The 16,611-nt window shown below is 42.8% G+C and overlaps 1 protein-coding gene across 1 annotated transcript in view; it reads right to left on the bottom strand.

Annotated features, from left to right (window-relative positions):
- The window catches only part of LOC121167455 (dynein heavy chain 14, axonemal-like), a 404,109-nt gene that overhangs the window by 42,082 nt on the left and 345,416 nt on the right, over window positions 1–16,611 (bottom strand). The window contains exons 57-63 of the mRNA XM_040996873.1: window positions 15,164–15,325; window positions 14,239–14,430; window positions 10,772–10,953; window positions 8,067–8,175; window positions 7,443–7,568; window positions 5,819–5,913; window positions 2,420–2,579 (exon numbers count right to left, since the gene is read on the bottom strand). Coding sequence (XP_040852807.1) covers window positions 2,420–2,579; window positions 5,819–5,913; window positions 7,443–7,568; window positions 8,067–8,175; window positions 10,772–10,953; window positions 14,239–14,430; window positions 15,164–15,325 — 1,026 coding nt within the window. The remainder of the gene's footprint in view (window positions 1–2,419; window positions 2,580–5,818; window positions 5,914–7,442; window positions 7,569–8,066; window positions 8,176–10,771; window positions 10,954–14,238; window positions 14,431–15,163; window positions 15,326–16,611) is intronic.

The following is a 16,611-nucleotide window of genomic DNA, read 5'->3' as shown; positions in this document are numbered from 1 at the left end:
TCTAACTGCTCCACTCGAGATCCACCATCCTGCCAATGCACCCAGGAAAGCAGCAGCAGATGGTCCACAAGGTTGCACCCTTGCATCCCTGTGAGAGACCCAGAGAAAGCTCCTGGCTCTGCAAGATCACTTCCTCTCTTGCTAACAGTATGCATGCAAGAATGAAGGAATAAATAAATTCTTACAACAAAAGAAGTATTACTGAAATGAAGTTTTCCTCACTCTACAGTAGGATATAGTTTTGATCCAACTATTAGTCAGTAGTGGAACCAAAGACATACACTTGCTGTTGCTGCTGTCCTTGCTGCAGAATCGCTTTCATTAAGGTGAACTGCATTTGAAACCAGTAGAACAGGTGAACTCTCTTCTGACTTTGGGGCCTCTGGTGTCGAAGGTCTGCAGTCCCTCCATGCACTTTGGTGTGTGGGTTACCAGGGATACCTTCCTCCGTCTTTGGCCTCATACTGATGGGGCACAGTCACATCCAAAGGTCAGTCTAGTCAAGAATGGTGGGGTGCCCGGGTGTGGCTTGGGGCTGAGACATTGCTTGGCTTGTGTTTATACTCCAACAGATTCACCCACCTCTGCAAAAAGGTGGGTGCTGTTTTACTGCTATAATCAGAAAAACACAGGATTTCTCCTGAACTCCTGGGGGTCATAACCAGAATGAAATCTTTTTCAGATAGAGATTCTTTCATCTTCAACCAGGCCAGTATTGTCACAGAATGGGTTAAAAGCTATCACTGCTACTGGAACCCTATTTGAGTGTCGGTTTGAGTCCCAGCTGCTCTTCTTTTCATCCAGCTCCTTGCTAATGTGCCTGGGAAAGCTGTAGATGATGGCCCAAATGTTTGGTCCCCTACCACTGGATGTGGGAGAGCCAGAAGTTCTTCCAGGCTCCTGGCTTCAGCCTGGCCTTGTCCTTGGCTGCCCTGCAGGATTTACTCCCCATAGCGGCTATTTCTATCCTCCTCCTATCCGCATCACTCCGCCTTTCAAGTAAACAATCTTTTAATGATGAGATTAATATTTTCTATGATGATGACACAAATAATAAATTGAGAATGGATCATCTTCCATCTAAATTGGTCAGGAAATAGATTCTTCCAGGTAAGAAAGAATATGAGCTGTTAATTAATTGCCAATGCAAACAAAGCCACAGGGAATCCTACTTATTAAGAATTCCTTGGAGAACAAGTCCTTGTTGAATTCATTCATGAGTAATAAAGGTGATGACATTAACCTTCTGCCAAGACATGCACCTTCCTCACATCCTGTCCTGCATTTCCCTAACAGCACAGTCATCGTCACAACTAACTCATTACCTGTCTTGTTAGCTATGTAAAGTCTGTCCAAGGGAAGTCCTGTAACACCAGGGAACGCTTTGCTCTTCTACACGAAAGATACTGCTCACTCACTCACTCAGCCGGTCAGCCTAGGACAGCGCCACTCACTAGCAAGAGGTGGCCAGCCCACCTGTGAGCTGACTCCCAGCTTGCATGTGTCCCTCAGGCTGGATATTCTCCCAGCCTCTGCCATGTAGGCCACAGGCTCCAGTGTTCAGTACGGCATCAGCCACATCTTGGTACCAACACAGGTACTCCTGGCCGTGTCCCGTGGCTGCTGTGCCAAACGCTCACACAAGGGATGACAGATACAGCGGCTGAAGGATTCTCTTACCTTTGGGACCACTTGCCTGCTCTGCCATACCCCTTCCTTCTATAAGACTCATTTGCCCAGCATAACCTGCCCCAGTCTCCTGGTGCCTGAAAGTTACTTTAAAAAGCTCATGAAAATATGCAAAAAAAGAGAAACATTTATTTTGATGTTAAAAATATTTTAAATCAATGCCCAGTTTTTTTTTTTCATGATACGCATTTCCATGAACATTCTGAAGATCTCGGACTTGTTCAGTTCCGTTCTGTCTCCTTGAAGTTGTACAGTAAATTTACCTTCTTCTGAACTACATCTGCTACAGCGAAACCCAGACTATCCTACCTTCCTTACTCCTGCTTTCCCTTACTACATGAGTTAATATCTGTAGAGCACACAGGGCAATGTCTGGCCCTGCCTTTACGAGAAGGAAAACTCTTAGGCTAATCCACTCATCATAATTCATGGTACAACACAACCCCTCCCCACATTGCGCCCCCAGGTAGCTTCCACCCAGTATGAGCCTCTATTAATTCTCTATTCCTCAGTGTTCAAAGACATTCTGCCTTCAATGACACAGGGCTTTCCTTGACATTCCCAGGCAATCTGCTAAGTTCGAATAATGTGGCCCTCTCTGTGCTTTCAGCTTTTCCCACCGTCTTCCAACTCTAATGTGGAATAGCCATGCTAACATTTCTAATGGATTCTTTGGATTATAAATGCACAACTCACCAATTAGACATTACTTAGGGATCAACAGTCTTACCTGATCAGGTATGCTGTCCTTGTCAAGGTTAATCAATTTTCTTAAGAAACCAGTTTCTGCAAGCAGTAACTTAGCTGTCTTCCAGTTAGGTTTTCTTTGCAGAAGAATACACACCGCCTTCATGACAGTCAGTATAAGCAAGGGAGGCCGTGCATACGCTCTGTGACAAAGAGGGCCAAAGCACCACCACCTTCATTAGTTAAGTCAAAGGCACCTGCAAACTATCTCAGGAGACAACGTACACGCTGTTTTAACAAGTGTGTGGTTGAGAACTGCTTTGCCCATCCATATAGTCATTCTATTATTTATGTGGTTACTAAAATTCGGGTGTCTTTAATATTGGAGATTTGTTTTGATGACTGATGTGGATGCCTGGCAGACGTTCTAAGAGATGTAAGGCAGAGGATACCCTGTGTACATGCAAGGCTGTGTGTGGGTCTGGAGTCATGCAAAGACCTGACCCCAGAGTCTGATGTTTTGTTGTCCCTTGGAATGTTGCCTGATTCCTTCTTCCCACAGGAGAGCTACTTATTTACCCTTTGCTTGGAACTGTTATGGGCTGCTCTGACCTTGTGGAAACTCAGCTAATCTGTGCTCCGTGCACCTGCTTTCCCACCACTTGCACTATGTTTTTGTAAAAGTATAAAACTCTGTTTTGGTGTGTCATCCTGTGAGATGATAGCTGCCCTGTTATAACTAAAATTCAGTTCTGCATAGCCTCTCATGTTCTCCATTAATTCATCTCTAACAGTTGATACTCATAAAATCTAAATCTGTACAATATCTGAGTTAGACTAGTTTTACTACGAAAATATTTTCCTCTGAGTTATTTACAAATGGAAACCTGTCTATTTCCTTCCTGTACTGATTTACAGCTGACTACTTGAGACACTTCTGTATATTTGCAGGAGGAGCTGCAGAGGTGCAGAGCCGTATTCTGCTATTCCTGTGTGGTCTTACCCTCTTCAAACACATCCTCTGATGATTCTCCATCCTAACCTCAGAGGCCTACCACGAAGATCACGGATGAAGCAAAGTCAGGGGAAAGAAAGCAGATGGGAATTCAGCTTTACCGGAACACAGGCAGCTGCCTCTTAGCTGTGGCCGATCAGGTGCCACGGCACCATTAGCCAGCCAACTGCTGCTTAGGAAAACCAGGGTTCAGACTAAAACATTCCCCAAGGAGGAATTACTAATGACAAACCACGAGAGGTTTACTAATGACAAATCCGGACTTGGAACAAGAAGGGAGGACTCACACAGGGTACTGAGTCTCCCTAACTGAAGGACACGCAGGAAGCCTCCCACGGAGGAAGGCGACATGAGAGACCACTTCTATCTACAGGGCTTATCAGTGCCAGAATCTATGCGTTTGTTCGGACTAACCTTCATTCTCTTCACTAGTCTACTTGGAAACTGTGTGCCGCTTTCTGGTAGACTCAACAACTAAACAATTCACACTTTAACTAGTTTTTCAGCTTGTTTTTCTTAGATTTGATGATGAGAAAGACAACAAAAGAAGCAGCAGGAAAAGAGAGATGAAGTCCACAGAGGCGAGGTGGGAGTTCCAACAACAAACTTTTTCTCAATTTTGACTATTTAAAGTAAACTTGTCAATATATTGAGATGAAATGTACTATCTCTGAAATCTTAATGTAAATTAAAGGGAAAGTATGATCCAATTGACTCTAGTTCATTCGATATGCTCTTGATGCAGAGACCCGTCCATACTGGCAATCTGCTTTCAAGTTCTCCTTTACTCCTCAGTAGTCTGTTTCGGACCCTTAATGATTTATCGCCATCTGCATTTCGCACTATCTTTTTCTCTCTTCTTATGGTTCACATTGCAAAGTGCCAAGGGATTAAGCTGTCATATGGCTGGCATTTGTATTTTGATGATAGATATAGCAGCTTGGGTGGAAGATGAGCTGAGCTGGCACCTGCTGGAGGTGCCCACTGCATATCCCAACAGCAATAGCAGACGTGGCATTGGAAGGCAACCTCCTCTGTGAGGCATGTAGATGTTGAGTTACATGCCCATTAGCAACATCACAGTGCAGACTCTTGGCAAAGCAACCAACTGACCAACAAACGGGGTGCATGTAAGGATAAGCCTGGTTTTCGTTAGCTTTTGTAGTTACTGTCAGAGCCTGTGAGCTTAACCCCTGTGACATACAACCACTCTGAAATTAAGCTGCAGGAGATGAGCAGGTTACTCTTAAAGGAATATCTGCCAGGGAAATTGTAAGAGAATAGGAGCTTCTGCTGTGTGCTTGGGGGTTGGGGTGGAGGTTGCTTTGTTGGAGAGGACCAGCCCTGATACTTCTCTGATATCAGCTCCTGACACCCCTTCTGGTCATCTTGGGTCTTCTGCAGTTGCTGAAACTCACCAAGCACACGTCAGCCTTAAGCATTTTGGATATTCCATTTCCTCTGCTTGGCACACACTTCCCTCCAGACACCTGCTTGGTTTACTTCCCAACTTCATTCAGTTCTCTGTTGCAGCATCAGAGAGGCCTTCCCCATCTGTTAGCTGCTGCCCCCTCACAAGGTACACCAACCTCGGCTGAACTGAATTAATCATTCAATGCACATGAGGATGAGTGCGTGTCTGTGTCGTTGCTCTTTAAGGTCAGGGGGACTTTCAGCATTGTCAGCACAACACACTACTAAATGCATTGAATAGCCCCTCTGCTATCTTCAGTTCTTACCCTGTGGATAATGCATCAGAAATAAGATGGTGTATTTTCTCAGAATTTCCACATCCTGTATTGAAATAGCACTTTCTGTAAATAGACAATCCAATACATTCTAAGACATAAGACAATTTTCCATTGTCTAATTGGTTAGACACTTCTTAATTTGAGGTTTCCAAAGATTCAAATGAGTACCTACAGGATGGGATGTTTGTATGCCACCCCATTTCTTCTGTATTTCCTTAAGCGTGGCTTTCACCACTTTCCACCACATTGGGAGGACTGAGTTAGGGAAAGCACACAGCAAGCAGGAGTGTCTCCCATACGACACCGTGTGGTAGTGGCTGGCACTGCAGCCTCAAATACACAGTCTCCTACTGGGCCCCAGCTTTCAGCTAAAGCGGGAGTAAGCCGGAGTTTATACTGGTTCTAGGAGGAACTTTTTTTTTTTTTTTTTGTCTGTCTCAGAGATTGAGATTCAGTTTACAACAGAGAATACATCATGGTTTTACAACATTACTCCCCCAGAAGGGGCACATAACATATTCATTTGCCTTATAATTGGTAACATACAGTATAAGTCACTAAAGAACTTAAACCAAGACTGGTAGAATTGACTTACTAAAAATGGGATATAGGGCTACTAACTTCTACTGTGCATATACATCTTATTTTGAGCTTTTCTAACCGCACAGAAACTTACCTTAATTCAGTGACATCAGCTTTATCCAGGGCGTTCAGAGCCCCAATTGCCTTGCCTAGAGCTGGCATCACACTTCTTAGTTCATTGGCAGTTTTCTGCAGTAAAACAAAAACAAAAACAAGATCCAAAACCAAACCAAACAAAAACAAAAACAAACCCTGAGAGCACATGGATGCTGTTAATTATCTCACATTTTAAAAAATACTTGGATTTGGAAAATACAAAGTGACATTCTTACAGTCATTTACGCTTGGGGGGAGGGGGGGCCAAGTGCAGTGTTTTCAATTCCTCTTGCGAAGGCAGCGCCACCAAGCGGATCCTGCCTTGTCTATTAGTCCCAGAGATGCTCTAGCCCTTCCCTATTGAGCGACTCAATTGCACGACTAGCACAGTGCGAGCGCGAGTCCTTCACACGGTTACATGCGCCCCGTCCCCCAAGGCCTGGAAGGAACTTTGCCAATATGCTGGCAGGGTCAGCTTTCTTTATGAAGCTTGCAAAAGCAAAATACCTTGATTATAGTTAGAACTCATTTCTCTTTTCGCTTTTCCCCTCTGTGTCAAATGGGATCTTAAAATGCCATTAATGATTATATTAAATTTATATTTTAAAAAGCTCCTAACACTTTCAATGAGTTATGAAACCCTAAGAAACTTCTATTAAAAATGTAAAATACATTTTGATTGAAACTGCTATAGGAGGTGATATTACAAAATTATTATCATATGAAGAAGTGATCACAGAGTATCCAGTAGGGGGAAAAAAATCCCAAAAAAGTATCATGGTAATAGGTAAAGAAGTAAATTCCCAAACAATTTCTAAATCTTATGATTTCTGTGAAAACTGTTAACTTTTTTTTTAAAGATTTATTTTTATTATTTTTTCATTGGAAAGGCAGATATACAGAGAGGAGAGACAGAGAGGAAGATCTTCCGTCCGATGATTCACTCCCCAAGTGAGCGCAACGGGCCGATGCTATGCCGATCCGAAGCCAGGAGCCTCTTCCGGGTCTCCCACGCGGGTGCAGGGTCCCAAAGCTTTGGGCCGTCCTCAACTGCTTTCCAGGGCCACAGGCAGGGAGCTGGAAGGGAAGCGGGGCTGCCAGGATTAGAACCGGCGCCCATATGGAATCCCGGGCGTGCAAGGCGAGGACCTTTAACTACTTGCGCCACCGCGCCGGGCCCAAAAACTGTTAACTTTTAAAATTGTGTTCTGCTGTGATTGCTTATTCTAGTTAATATTCCTGTTCACATAAAATAATATACTAGTTACTTTGTATTTTGTGAAAATAATAATCTCAACATTGTAAGAAGCTCAGCCTAATGAAACACTGAAATGAAGCTGCACTGATGACATATTGCCCAGGAGTGTTGCCTGCAGGTGGCTGACACAGCAGGGTCTGTGGGCATCAGTGGTCCCAGGAGGAAGGAGGGGAGCCTCCATGTCTGGGAGGGGTGTATGGGGGTACCCCCTTAAACTCAGCACATCAGAAGGTCCTGTGCCTGGGTCTGGAGGTTCCATGAGATGGTTTCAAGTAAGTTAGCTTTTAAAGTATGGGCAGGCGTTTATGCGATGTAGGTTTGCAAATCTGAGTGATTTTTATAATGAATGGGCTTTTAGTTTTACCTGAGCATACTCTTCCACAATTCTTACTTCTTCCGCCATAATTTCTTCATCCCGTTTGACAAGTATCTGAACTTTCTCAACGATTTGTGAATCTTTCCTTATTTTTTCCTTTAGGATTTCTCTTTCCTAATGAATAGAACAAGTCTTACAATGAGCTTTAAGAGGTTAGGACCTCTTTGGAAATGAAAAATTTCAACAGCACATTTCACTGATATAAAACTCATTCAAACAAGCCTGAAATATAGTTTCCTGAAATATACGTAGGACCAGGCCCATAAACATCATTTCATACAATGTATGAAAGAATAGCCATGGGTGATAATTTTTCAAACATGTGACCAATTACAAATTATCACAGAACCTTCCAGATAGATTTAAAGACACTTAGGGATGCTTTACCAAAGCTTCAATGGTTAGTTTTCAACCAATCAATACATTTTATTAAATATAACTGTCACCCTATTTTGTTGTTGTTTTCTCTCATTTTATAAATGAGAGAATTGAGGTAGAGATGACTAAATAATTTCTTCCAGTTACAGAGCTAAAGCATAAGGAAGCAGGGATTGCACACTGCCTTTGCCTTCAGAGCCTGTTCCCTTCACAGGGTTTTCAGACCCAGCCTACCTTCGTTTTCTGTTCTATCTGAGGGCCAAGGATTGCCAGTTTATTCTGCATGTCTATAACCACTGTGCTTGCTTCCAGGATCTTGGACAGACCCATAAAGAAACGACTCCTGGAGGAAATAAAAAGGACAGTTGGAGTGTATCCCTTCTCTAAGATACCCGAGCCTAGAAGTGTCTCAGATTTCAGTCTTTCAAATTTTGAGTACCATCACCTTACCAGCTGAGCAGCCCTAATTCAAAGTGTCCCCAAATCTGAAACTTTCTGAACCTCAAAAGATTCTGAGGGTTTAGATTTTCAGATCAGGGCTGCTCCTATCATTTCAGGAGGTGTAAAATATAGCAAAGTCGAGGCCAGCATGGTGGCATAGTCTGTGAGTTCTCCACCTGTAGTGCCTGCATCTCATATGGGCTTCAGGTCACATTCTAGCTGCTCTACTTCTCATCTAGCCTGCTTGTGGCCTGGGAAAGCTGTTGGGGATGGCATAAGTCCCTGGACCCCTGGACCCACATGGGAGACTCAGAAGAAGTAACTGGCTCCTGGCTTTGCATTAGCTCAGCTCTGGCTGTTGCAGCCAACTGGGGAGTGAACCTGTGGATTTAAGATCATTGGACCAGTTCATCAGGTTCTTGTTCCTTCTCTCTGTAAATCTGCCTTTCAAATAAAAATAAATCTAAAAATTTAAAAAATATAGCAAATGGCAGAAAATATAATTTGATCATAGATGAAAAAAATTATATATCATGATCAAATGGGGTTTATTCCCGGGATGCAGCACTGGCTTGATATTTGGAAGCCAATCAGATTCGTCCACCATATTAACAGTGTAAAGAAGAAAGATCTCAAGCTTGTTTTAATTGGTGTAGAAAAAACATCTGAAAAAATTTATGATAAAAAGAGATTTCTTTAAAACTAAGAACAGCAGGGTCGGGGGGATTTCCTCTATTTGGTAAAGAACAGGTGCCATTAAAAATAAATGGAGTCTTATGGAAGAAATGAGAAAGCGTGAGGTTCCGCAAAGGGCATACGCTTAGCACAAGCAATCTTGGGCTTTCAATGGAATAAGTTAATTATGAGTTTCAGAGTAGATTGGCTCTCGGAGGTCCAAACCACATAATTAAGCCTCGCTATTATTTCTCCTGGGAAACTGGGCTGCTGGAATTTTTGAGGGGCAAAGAAGAGCTGGGCACTAGGAAACTGCAGTCTGGTCATTTCATCACCAAGCATAACTTGCTATCTATGGAAACCAATGCTAACGGTCACATGTATTAGTTTATAGACTTAAGGTGGTCCTTCTAGGACAGTAGAGGATAGGTAAGTGAGAATATACAAGTGAGGATCTGTAAGAGAGAAACTGCTAAGGGCTGTGTCTGAGTGTGGGTCAGACAGGATGGGGAACACAGAAAGGGTGCAGTGAGTGTGACGGGCACTGGTCACACTGACCACATGGCTATGATTGGATAGCAACAAGTCCGAGTGGTAGAGGGTTGGACACCTTCCATTCTAGTGGGAGAAGAATTCATGAATCCCTCCTAACATTCGCTTGTTGGGCATCCAGACAGCCACCCTCAGTTCAACTGATGATCAACAGCCATCTTAATTTCAGGACCCTCAGTAATTTCCCTGATCACTACTTAAAACAACATGACAAGACTAACTTTCCAAACATTGGTATGATTCCCTCTATACCAGCCTCATCATATTTAGACTAGCTCAACTACTCTAAATTATGAATTATGCAGATATTGAACCAGTCATCCTACATCTGGCCTTTTTAGCAAAAACTTAGTTCAAATTAGACCCTGCCATAACACCAGCAAAATGCTGCTTCTGGGGTTGCTACTAGTTTTTGTTGTTGTTGTTTTTTCTTGGAAAGGCAGATCTACAGGCAGGAGGATAGAGAGAAAGATCTTCCAAGTCCGCTGGTTCACTCCCCAGGTAGCTGAGCTGGTCTGAAGTCAGGAACTTGGAGTCACTTCTGGGTCTCCCAGGTGGGTGCAGGGTCCCAAGGCTTTGGGATATCTGCCACTGCTTTCCCAGGCCACAAACAAGGAGCTGGTTGGGAAGTTGAATAGCCAGGACACAAACTGTTACCCATATGGCATTCCGGTATACGGAAGACAAGGATCCAGCCACTGAGCCACTGTGCTGGGCCTTGCTGCTATTTCTTACATACATGTCAGGCGTGTCATACTCAAACTAGTCTAAATTCTTAAGCATCATTGTTGGCGATGGAAAATCTCATTGCCCCAGCTTGTCGCTGGCCAGTTGAGGCAGGGCATGTACACAACTGGCAGTGTTTCTCGTTGTCCCCGGGATTACTGCTTGCTTGCAGCACGTCTTGCAGCCCTCAACAGTGGGTGTCCCCGTCTGTGCTTCAGGCCTCTCACCCCTTTTACTTGGGTATCATCCCAGGGGACAAAGGTCATGGAAACTTTTGATTTCTTTGTAATAAACTGTCTGAATCTACTAAGGGCGTTTAGTTTTTCTGCCAAATCTGCCAGCCCTGTCTTGATGCAGGCAGCCTTGGAACAAGTACAAAGGAAATATCTACCTTCCTTATCTCTAAGATTTTTTTGTAATGATGGACTTTGTCTACCACTGAAAGGCAGGTTTGGGCAGATTTTTTTAATCCTTGTGTCCCCCTCCCACCCCCACACGAGCACTGATATAAAGCACCTGCTCAGGATTGGGCCTCCAAGTCTTACCTTTTGGTTTGCATCGTGTCCTCTCGTGACCGCACAATGTGTGCAAATGTCCCCAGGAGTTTCAAGAAGCTACTTCGAGTGATAAAATAATGCCTTCCTGTGTCTTCAAAGTATCTTGTGCTCAAGTCTTCCATACTCATGTGGATTTGGACGCACGTCAGGGCAAGACTCTCTCTCAAGTCCTGAAGGATGTTATTATTATTATTAGGAATTAAGACAAATTTATTGAAATGCACTATAAGAGGAGAAAGCTGAACACTAGGACTAGCTTGAAATAGTTTGTCATTTATGAGATGTGGAGTTGCAGAGAAAGGGTGGGTATGTAAGGCCAAGGGTGGGTGTGTTAACGGCCGGGATAGCGGTAAGGCACAAGAGGCGATGAATCCTCTCATGACTGATGGGATGTCAGGTTTAGCTCTCACAGGTATATACATGTATATATGCCATCCAAGGATGCAGGGCACCAACAGCTAAAATGTATGGTGCTTTAAACAAACAAAAAACAAAAAACAAACCTCTCATTTTCCTTTCTTAAAGTGGTTCCCAAGATCAAGATACTCAAGAAAATGTCTTTGACTGAAAGGAAACTGTGACATCTGTAAATGCCCAGATGATACGTGCATGGGCAACACCAGTGCTTCCCTTGCTTAGACTGGGCGAGACTCTCGCTTCGTCGTAAACCAGTCATGGCGATGCATCTCCAGTCTGCCTAGGACATTCAATTGTTGGTCGCTTTTAACCAACTGCCTTTTGTTCTGCTGCCAACTCATCTCTGTCGCCCTTGAACATTTGGAGAAGTCAGCAGATGAACTCCTTTCTGGGTCTCACACACGGAGTTTGGGTTCTCTCTGTATTTACATTTGAGTCCTCCTTGCCACTGTTCTGTCACCTGGGTCTTGTGCGATCTTCAGTTTAATCACTCCAGAACACATTCTTCCTTGCTTTGGGCTCAAAATTTCAGAACTACTTTCATGTTGTTGCTTTTGCTCTCATTTCGTTACAGTTTTGCTGTTGTAGCCAGAGCAATTTGGTCACATGGATGATCGCCACAGAACAGGCTATGGAGATGCAGGCCATTTTCTTACATGGAAATGTGCTGATCACAACACAGGCAGGACAGTGAAGGTCAGGTGGTGCAGAGGCTGTGCTTTTTGGACACAGGGCAAATCAGAGGGCAAACAACATGGGGAACAGATAAGGGGTCAAGGCAAACCCTTGACCCATTTCCTAATTTGGCTTTGGGCTGCCTGTTTTTTGCTCACACAGACTTCACTGCCATTCAGCAAGGTAAGATCAGACAGGATACAGCAAAAGCAATACTGACGTGCAGAATAGCAACCCAACAGTGCAACTCTAGGACACGAAAAGCAGGAACAAATCAAATGCAAGATTAGTCAGAAGGAAAAAGTAGCAATCAGAGCAAAAATGAGCAACATGGAGACTTAAAAACATGCTAGGAATGAACGACACAAAGGGCTAGTTTTTGTGAGAAGATGAACCAAATCAATAAACATAAATAGGCTAAGAAAAAAGGAGACCCAAATACATAAAACTGAACATGAAAAAGCAGACACAACAATGGATGTCACACAATTACATAGGCTCCTTAGGCAATATTATGAACAACCAAATACTATCACATTAAGAAAAACCTGGGCCCGGCGGCGTGGCCTAGCAGCTAAAGTCCTCGCTTTGAACGCCCTGGGATCCCATATGGGCACCGGTTCTAATCCTGGCAGCTCCACTTCCCATCCAGCTCCCTGTTTGTGGCCTGGGAAAGCAGTCGAGGATGGCCCAGGGCCTTGGGACCCTGCACCTGCATGGGAGACCTAAAAGAGGCTCCTGGATCCTGGCTTCGGATTGGCATAGCATCGGCCATTGTGCTCACTTGGGGAGTGAATCATAGGACGGAAGATCTTCCTCTCTGTCTCTCCTCCTCTCTGTATATCTGACTTTCCAATGAATAAATAAATCTTAAAAAAAAAAGAAAAGACTGCATTTTTCAGAGGAAAAATTGAAATGGCTAATAGGCATATGAAAAAATGCTCAGGCATCTGAGATTTCATCTGACTCCAGTGAGATTGGCCTATATCCAGAACTCTACTAACAACACCTGTTGGTGTGGATATGGAGAGAAAGGTACCCTCCTTCACTGTTGGTGGGAGTGTAGGCTAGTGCAGCCACTATGGAGGTCAATATGGAGAGTGCTAAGAGAACTAACAATTGACCTGCTGTATGACCCAGCTGTCCCACTTCTGAGAACATATCCAAAGGAAATGAAATCTTCATATGAAAAATGGATCTGTAATCCTACATTTACAGCAGCACAATCTGCAATACCAAAGACATGGAACAGCCCAGATGCCTGTCAAAAGAGGAGTGTACAAAAAAAAACTGTGGTACATCCACTCCATGGAATACTACTCAGCCATTTAAAAGAATGAAATTCTACCATTTGCAACCAAATGGTCTCAAGTAGAGACCATTATGCTTGGTGAAACAAGTCAATCCCCTAAGGACAAATATATGTTCTCTCTTCATGCAAAATACAAGATCAATAGCCCTTTCAATACTGTTTTTGCTACATTTCATGGCTTTTGACATTTTTGTGTTTCATTCATTCAAAAGTTTTTGTTTTTCTTATTAATTTCTTCATTGACTCATAGATCACACACTGTTTATTTCAGGAAGGTCTTTGATTTTCTTTTTCACTTCTTCAGTGATACACTGGTTTATTCAGAAGCAAGTTATTAACTCCATGTTGTTGCAGACTGTAAACTTGTCATACATATATAGCCATTATTGTACTGAGGTATATTCCTTACATGTCTAGTTTATATTTGTTGCATCATTATTCATAATAACCAAGATACAGAATCAGCTTGAGTAATCATCAATGGATGACTAGTCAAAGAAAATGTGGGATACAGAATGGAATGTTCTGCCCTCATAAAAAAAGAAGGAAATTCTGTCATTTTCAGCAACATGGATGGGACTTGAGGACATGATGTTAGGTAAAACAGTAGACTCAGGCAGGCCGGTGCTACATGGAAGATTAAAAGTTGCTCTCAAGGAAGCAGAGAATTGACAAGTCTTTACTGGAAATTTGGAAGCCTATGGGAAAGAAAGGGATGCAGGGGAGCCTGGTGAATGGTGATGGTGTGCAGCTGTGTTGAGGACTAACTTCTAAGGTTGAAGAGCACAGTAGGATTATGGCTGACAGTTAAATATCTCAAAATAGTGAGTAACAGAGGATTTTATAACATCCCCAACAAAAGAAACGATCTATGTTGGAGATGTTAGCCATAAGAATTATCCTAATTTGGTCATTCCACATCATATACATGTATTGAAATGTACTGAAATAAGTTCAATCACTATATGTCAATCACAAATAAAAAACGTATTTAAAAATACTGTCAGATGCTGTAAATAAACTAAAACCTTTATTTGCAGTAAATATTTACCTCTTCATTCTCTAAATTCACTTTTTCTCTTAAGAAAGAGTTGGCTACAATAAGGAGAGCTTCTTTTGGCCACTTTTCGTACCAATCGATTGTGCAGGAGCTAACCACAGACAGATACGCTCTACAGTACTGGCGGAAACTGGGTCCTGAAGGGCTCATGACCACAAAAACATGCAGGTTCACATATACTTTCTGAAAATGAATGCCAATATAAGTTGTTAAAATGCAACCCATCACTTTAAACGGTTATCTTGAGATTTCCACTTAACACTTGCTTTCATTAATGGCAAGACTAGCCTCAAGCCAATTAAGTTCCTGCCCAAATGGCGCAAGTGGTTAAGGTCTTCTCCTTGCACGCCTGGGATTCCATATGGGTGCCGGTTCTAATCCCAGCAGCCCCGCTTCCCATCCAGCTCCCTGCCTGTGGCCCGGGAAAGCAGTTGAGGACGGCCCAAGGCTTTGGGACCCTGCACCCGCGTGGGAGACCCAGAAGAGGCTCCTGGTTTCGGACCGGCATAGCATTGGCCGTTGCACTCACTTGGGAGTGAATCATCGGCGGGGGGTGGGGGGGGGAGATCTTCATCTCTGTCTCTCCTCTCTGTATATCCGCCTTTCCAATAAAAATAAAAAATCTTAAAAAAAATTTTTTTTTAAACTAATACAGCCCCAAACCCTTCATTAGCCAGGAAGACATCTCAGTGGTCATTTCACCTTTCATTTGTTGTCTCCAGTTACTATTTCTTTCAAAAGTCAATGATAGACTCAGAACCATGTTCATGTTGGGTTGGCCCCGGGGTATGGTATGTGTGGGGTGGGTGGGTGGGCATTATAAACTTGCATTAAAGAAACTAAGGAAGTTTTATCAAAATTGAAAACAATGTATAGTTATTAATATAGCTTCATTTTAATACAAAGTGATAAGTACCTTTTGGAATAACGCAAGTAAAGACTGTCTATCATCCACATAGCCAGGATCTTTAACCAATGTTCTGATTCTGATTATGATGTTGTCCAACTCCTCATTTTCAAACAAGTCAGGCATTTTCCTTGAGTTGACAAGGCAATTCAAATCTTCCAAAATGAATGGCTTTGGAGAAAAACATGGTTAGAAATAAACAAATTACTCATATATTCTACTCTGCACACATCATCTTGAGAAAGTCATAGTACCGAAATGAAAATAAGGCTTTTTAAAAAACAAGCTAAACTCTTAATTTAAAGCCATCAAAACATTTTTTTTAAGTTAAAAAGGCTTTATTCAGCTATTCATTCACTCAAACATAAAAAAAAAAAAATAAGCCTGGTATTGACGCTATGCCAAACACCTGTGTTGGAGCAGGAGTTTTGAAACAGTGGGCACATAACACACTGGATGGGACCCCTGCTTCAGGCAGCCTACACTTGTGTTTGAATAGCAGACAAGCTAGGAAAAACACAGCTGCTCTAGGGCTCCCAGGACAACGGGGAAGGTAACAGATCAGGGCTGGGGAAAGGTCTACTGGGAGGGTTATTATAAAAGCCAAAACATTTTGCTTTTCAGAATAAACCCAAGCTTCCCTGAATATAAATGTGTCACAACACTTGGGTTTACCAAACAAAAACGACCTGAAAGAAAAAAAAATAAATTAGTATGGGGTAGGCCTAGCATTAGAGGCTTGAAGCAGCAATTAAATCTACATGTGTATCTGGGTCATAAATAACAAATGATATTTCTAGGAAACATTGCCACAAAGGAGTAAGTGCCATCCAGATGGCATTCCAAGTGATTTTTTTTTTCCTTTTTGGCTGTGACTGGTCATATCTGGAGCAAAGTAACAGGGCTAAAAAAAAGGAGGTGGGATGAACACTTTTTTTTTTTCAGCAGGTAAAGAAAATGTATCTTTTTTTAAAAAAAAATTTATTTATTTTTATTGCAAAGTCAGATATATAGAGAGGAGAAGAGACAGAGAGGAAAATCTTCTGTCCAATGATTCACTCCCTAAGTGACTGCAATGACCAGTGTTGCCCTGATCTGAAGCCAGGAGCTAGAAACTTCCTCCAGGTCTCCCACGCAGGTGCAGGGTCCCAAGGCTTTGGGCCGTCCTCAACTGCTTTCCCAGGCCGCAAGCAGGGAGCTGGATGGGAAGTGGAGCTGCCAGGATAAGAACAGATGCCTATATAGGATCCCAGTATGTTCAAGGTGAGGACTTTAGCTGCTAGGTTACCACACCAGGCCCAAAAATGTATCTCTCAAGGAAAGTCCTAAACCTATTGTCAAGTGAGCAGAAGAAAGACAAAGAGCCAGAGTAACTACAGATGACAAGTGTGCAGGTCACACATGGTGGGGCACACATCATTGCTTTGAATACGCTGACAGAACTCAGGTATTGCAAC

The sequence above is a fragment of the Ochotona curzoniae genome, unplaced genomic scaffold (assembly GCF_017591425.1).
Source record: "Ochotona curzoniae isolate NIBS_2020 unplaced genomic scaffold, NIBS_Ocur_1.0 patch371, whole genome shotgun sequence".
NCBI classification, from domain to species: Eukaryota; Metazoa; Chordata; class Mammalia; order Lagomorpha; family Ochotonidae; genus Ochotona; species Ochotona curzoniae.
This window is presented reverse-complemented; position numbering and strand designations above follow the sequence as displayed.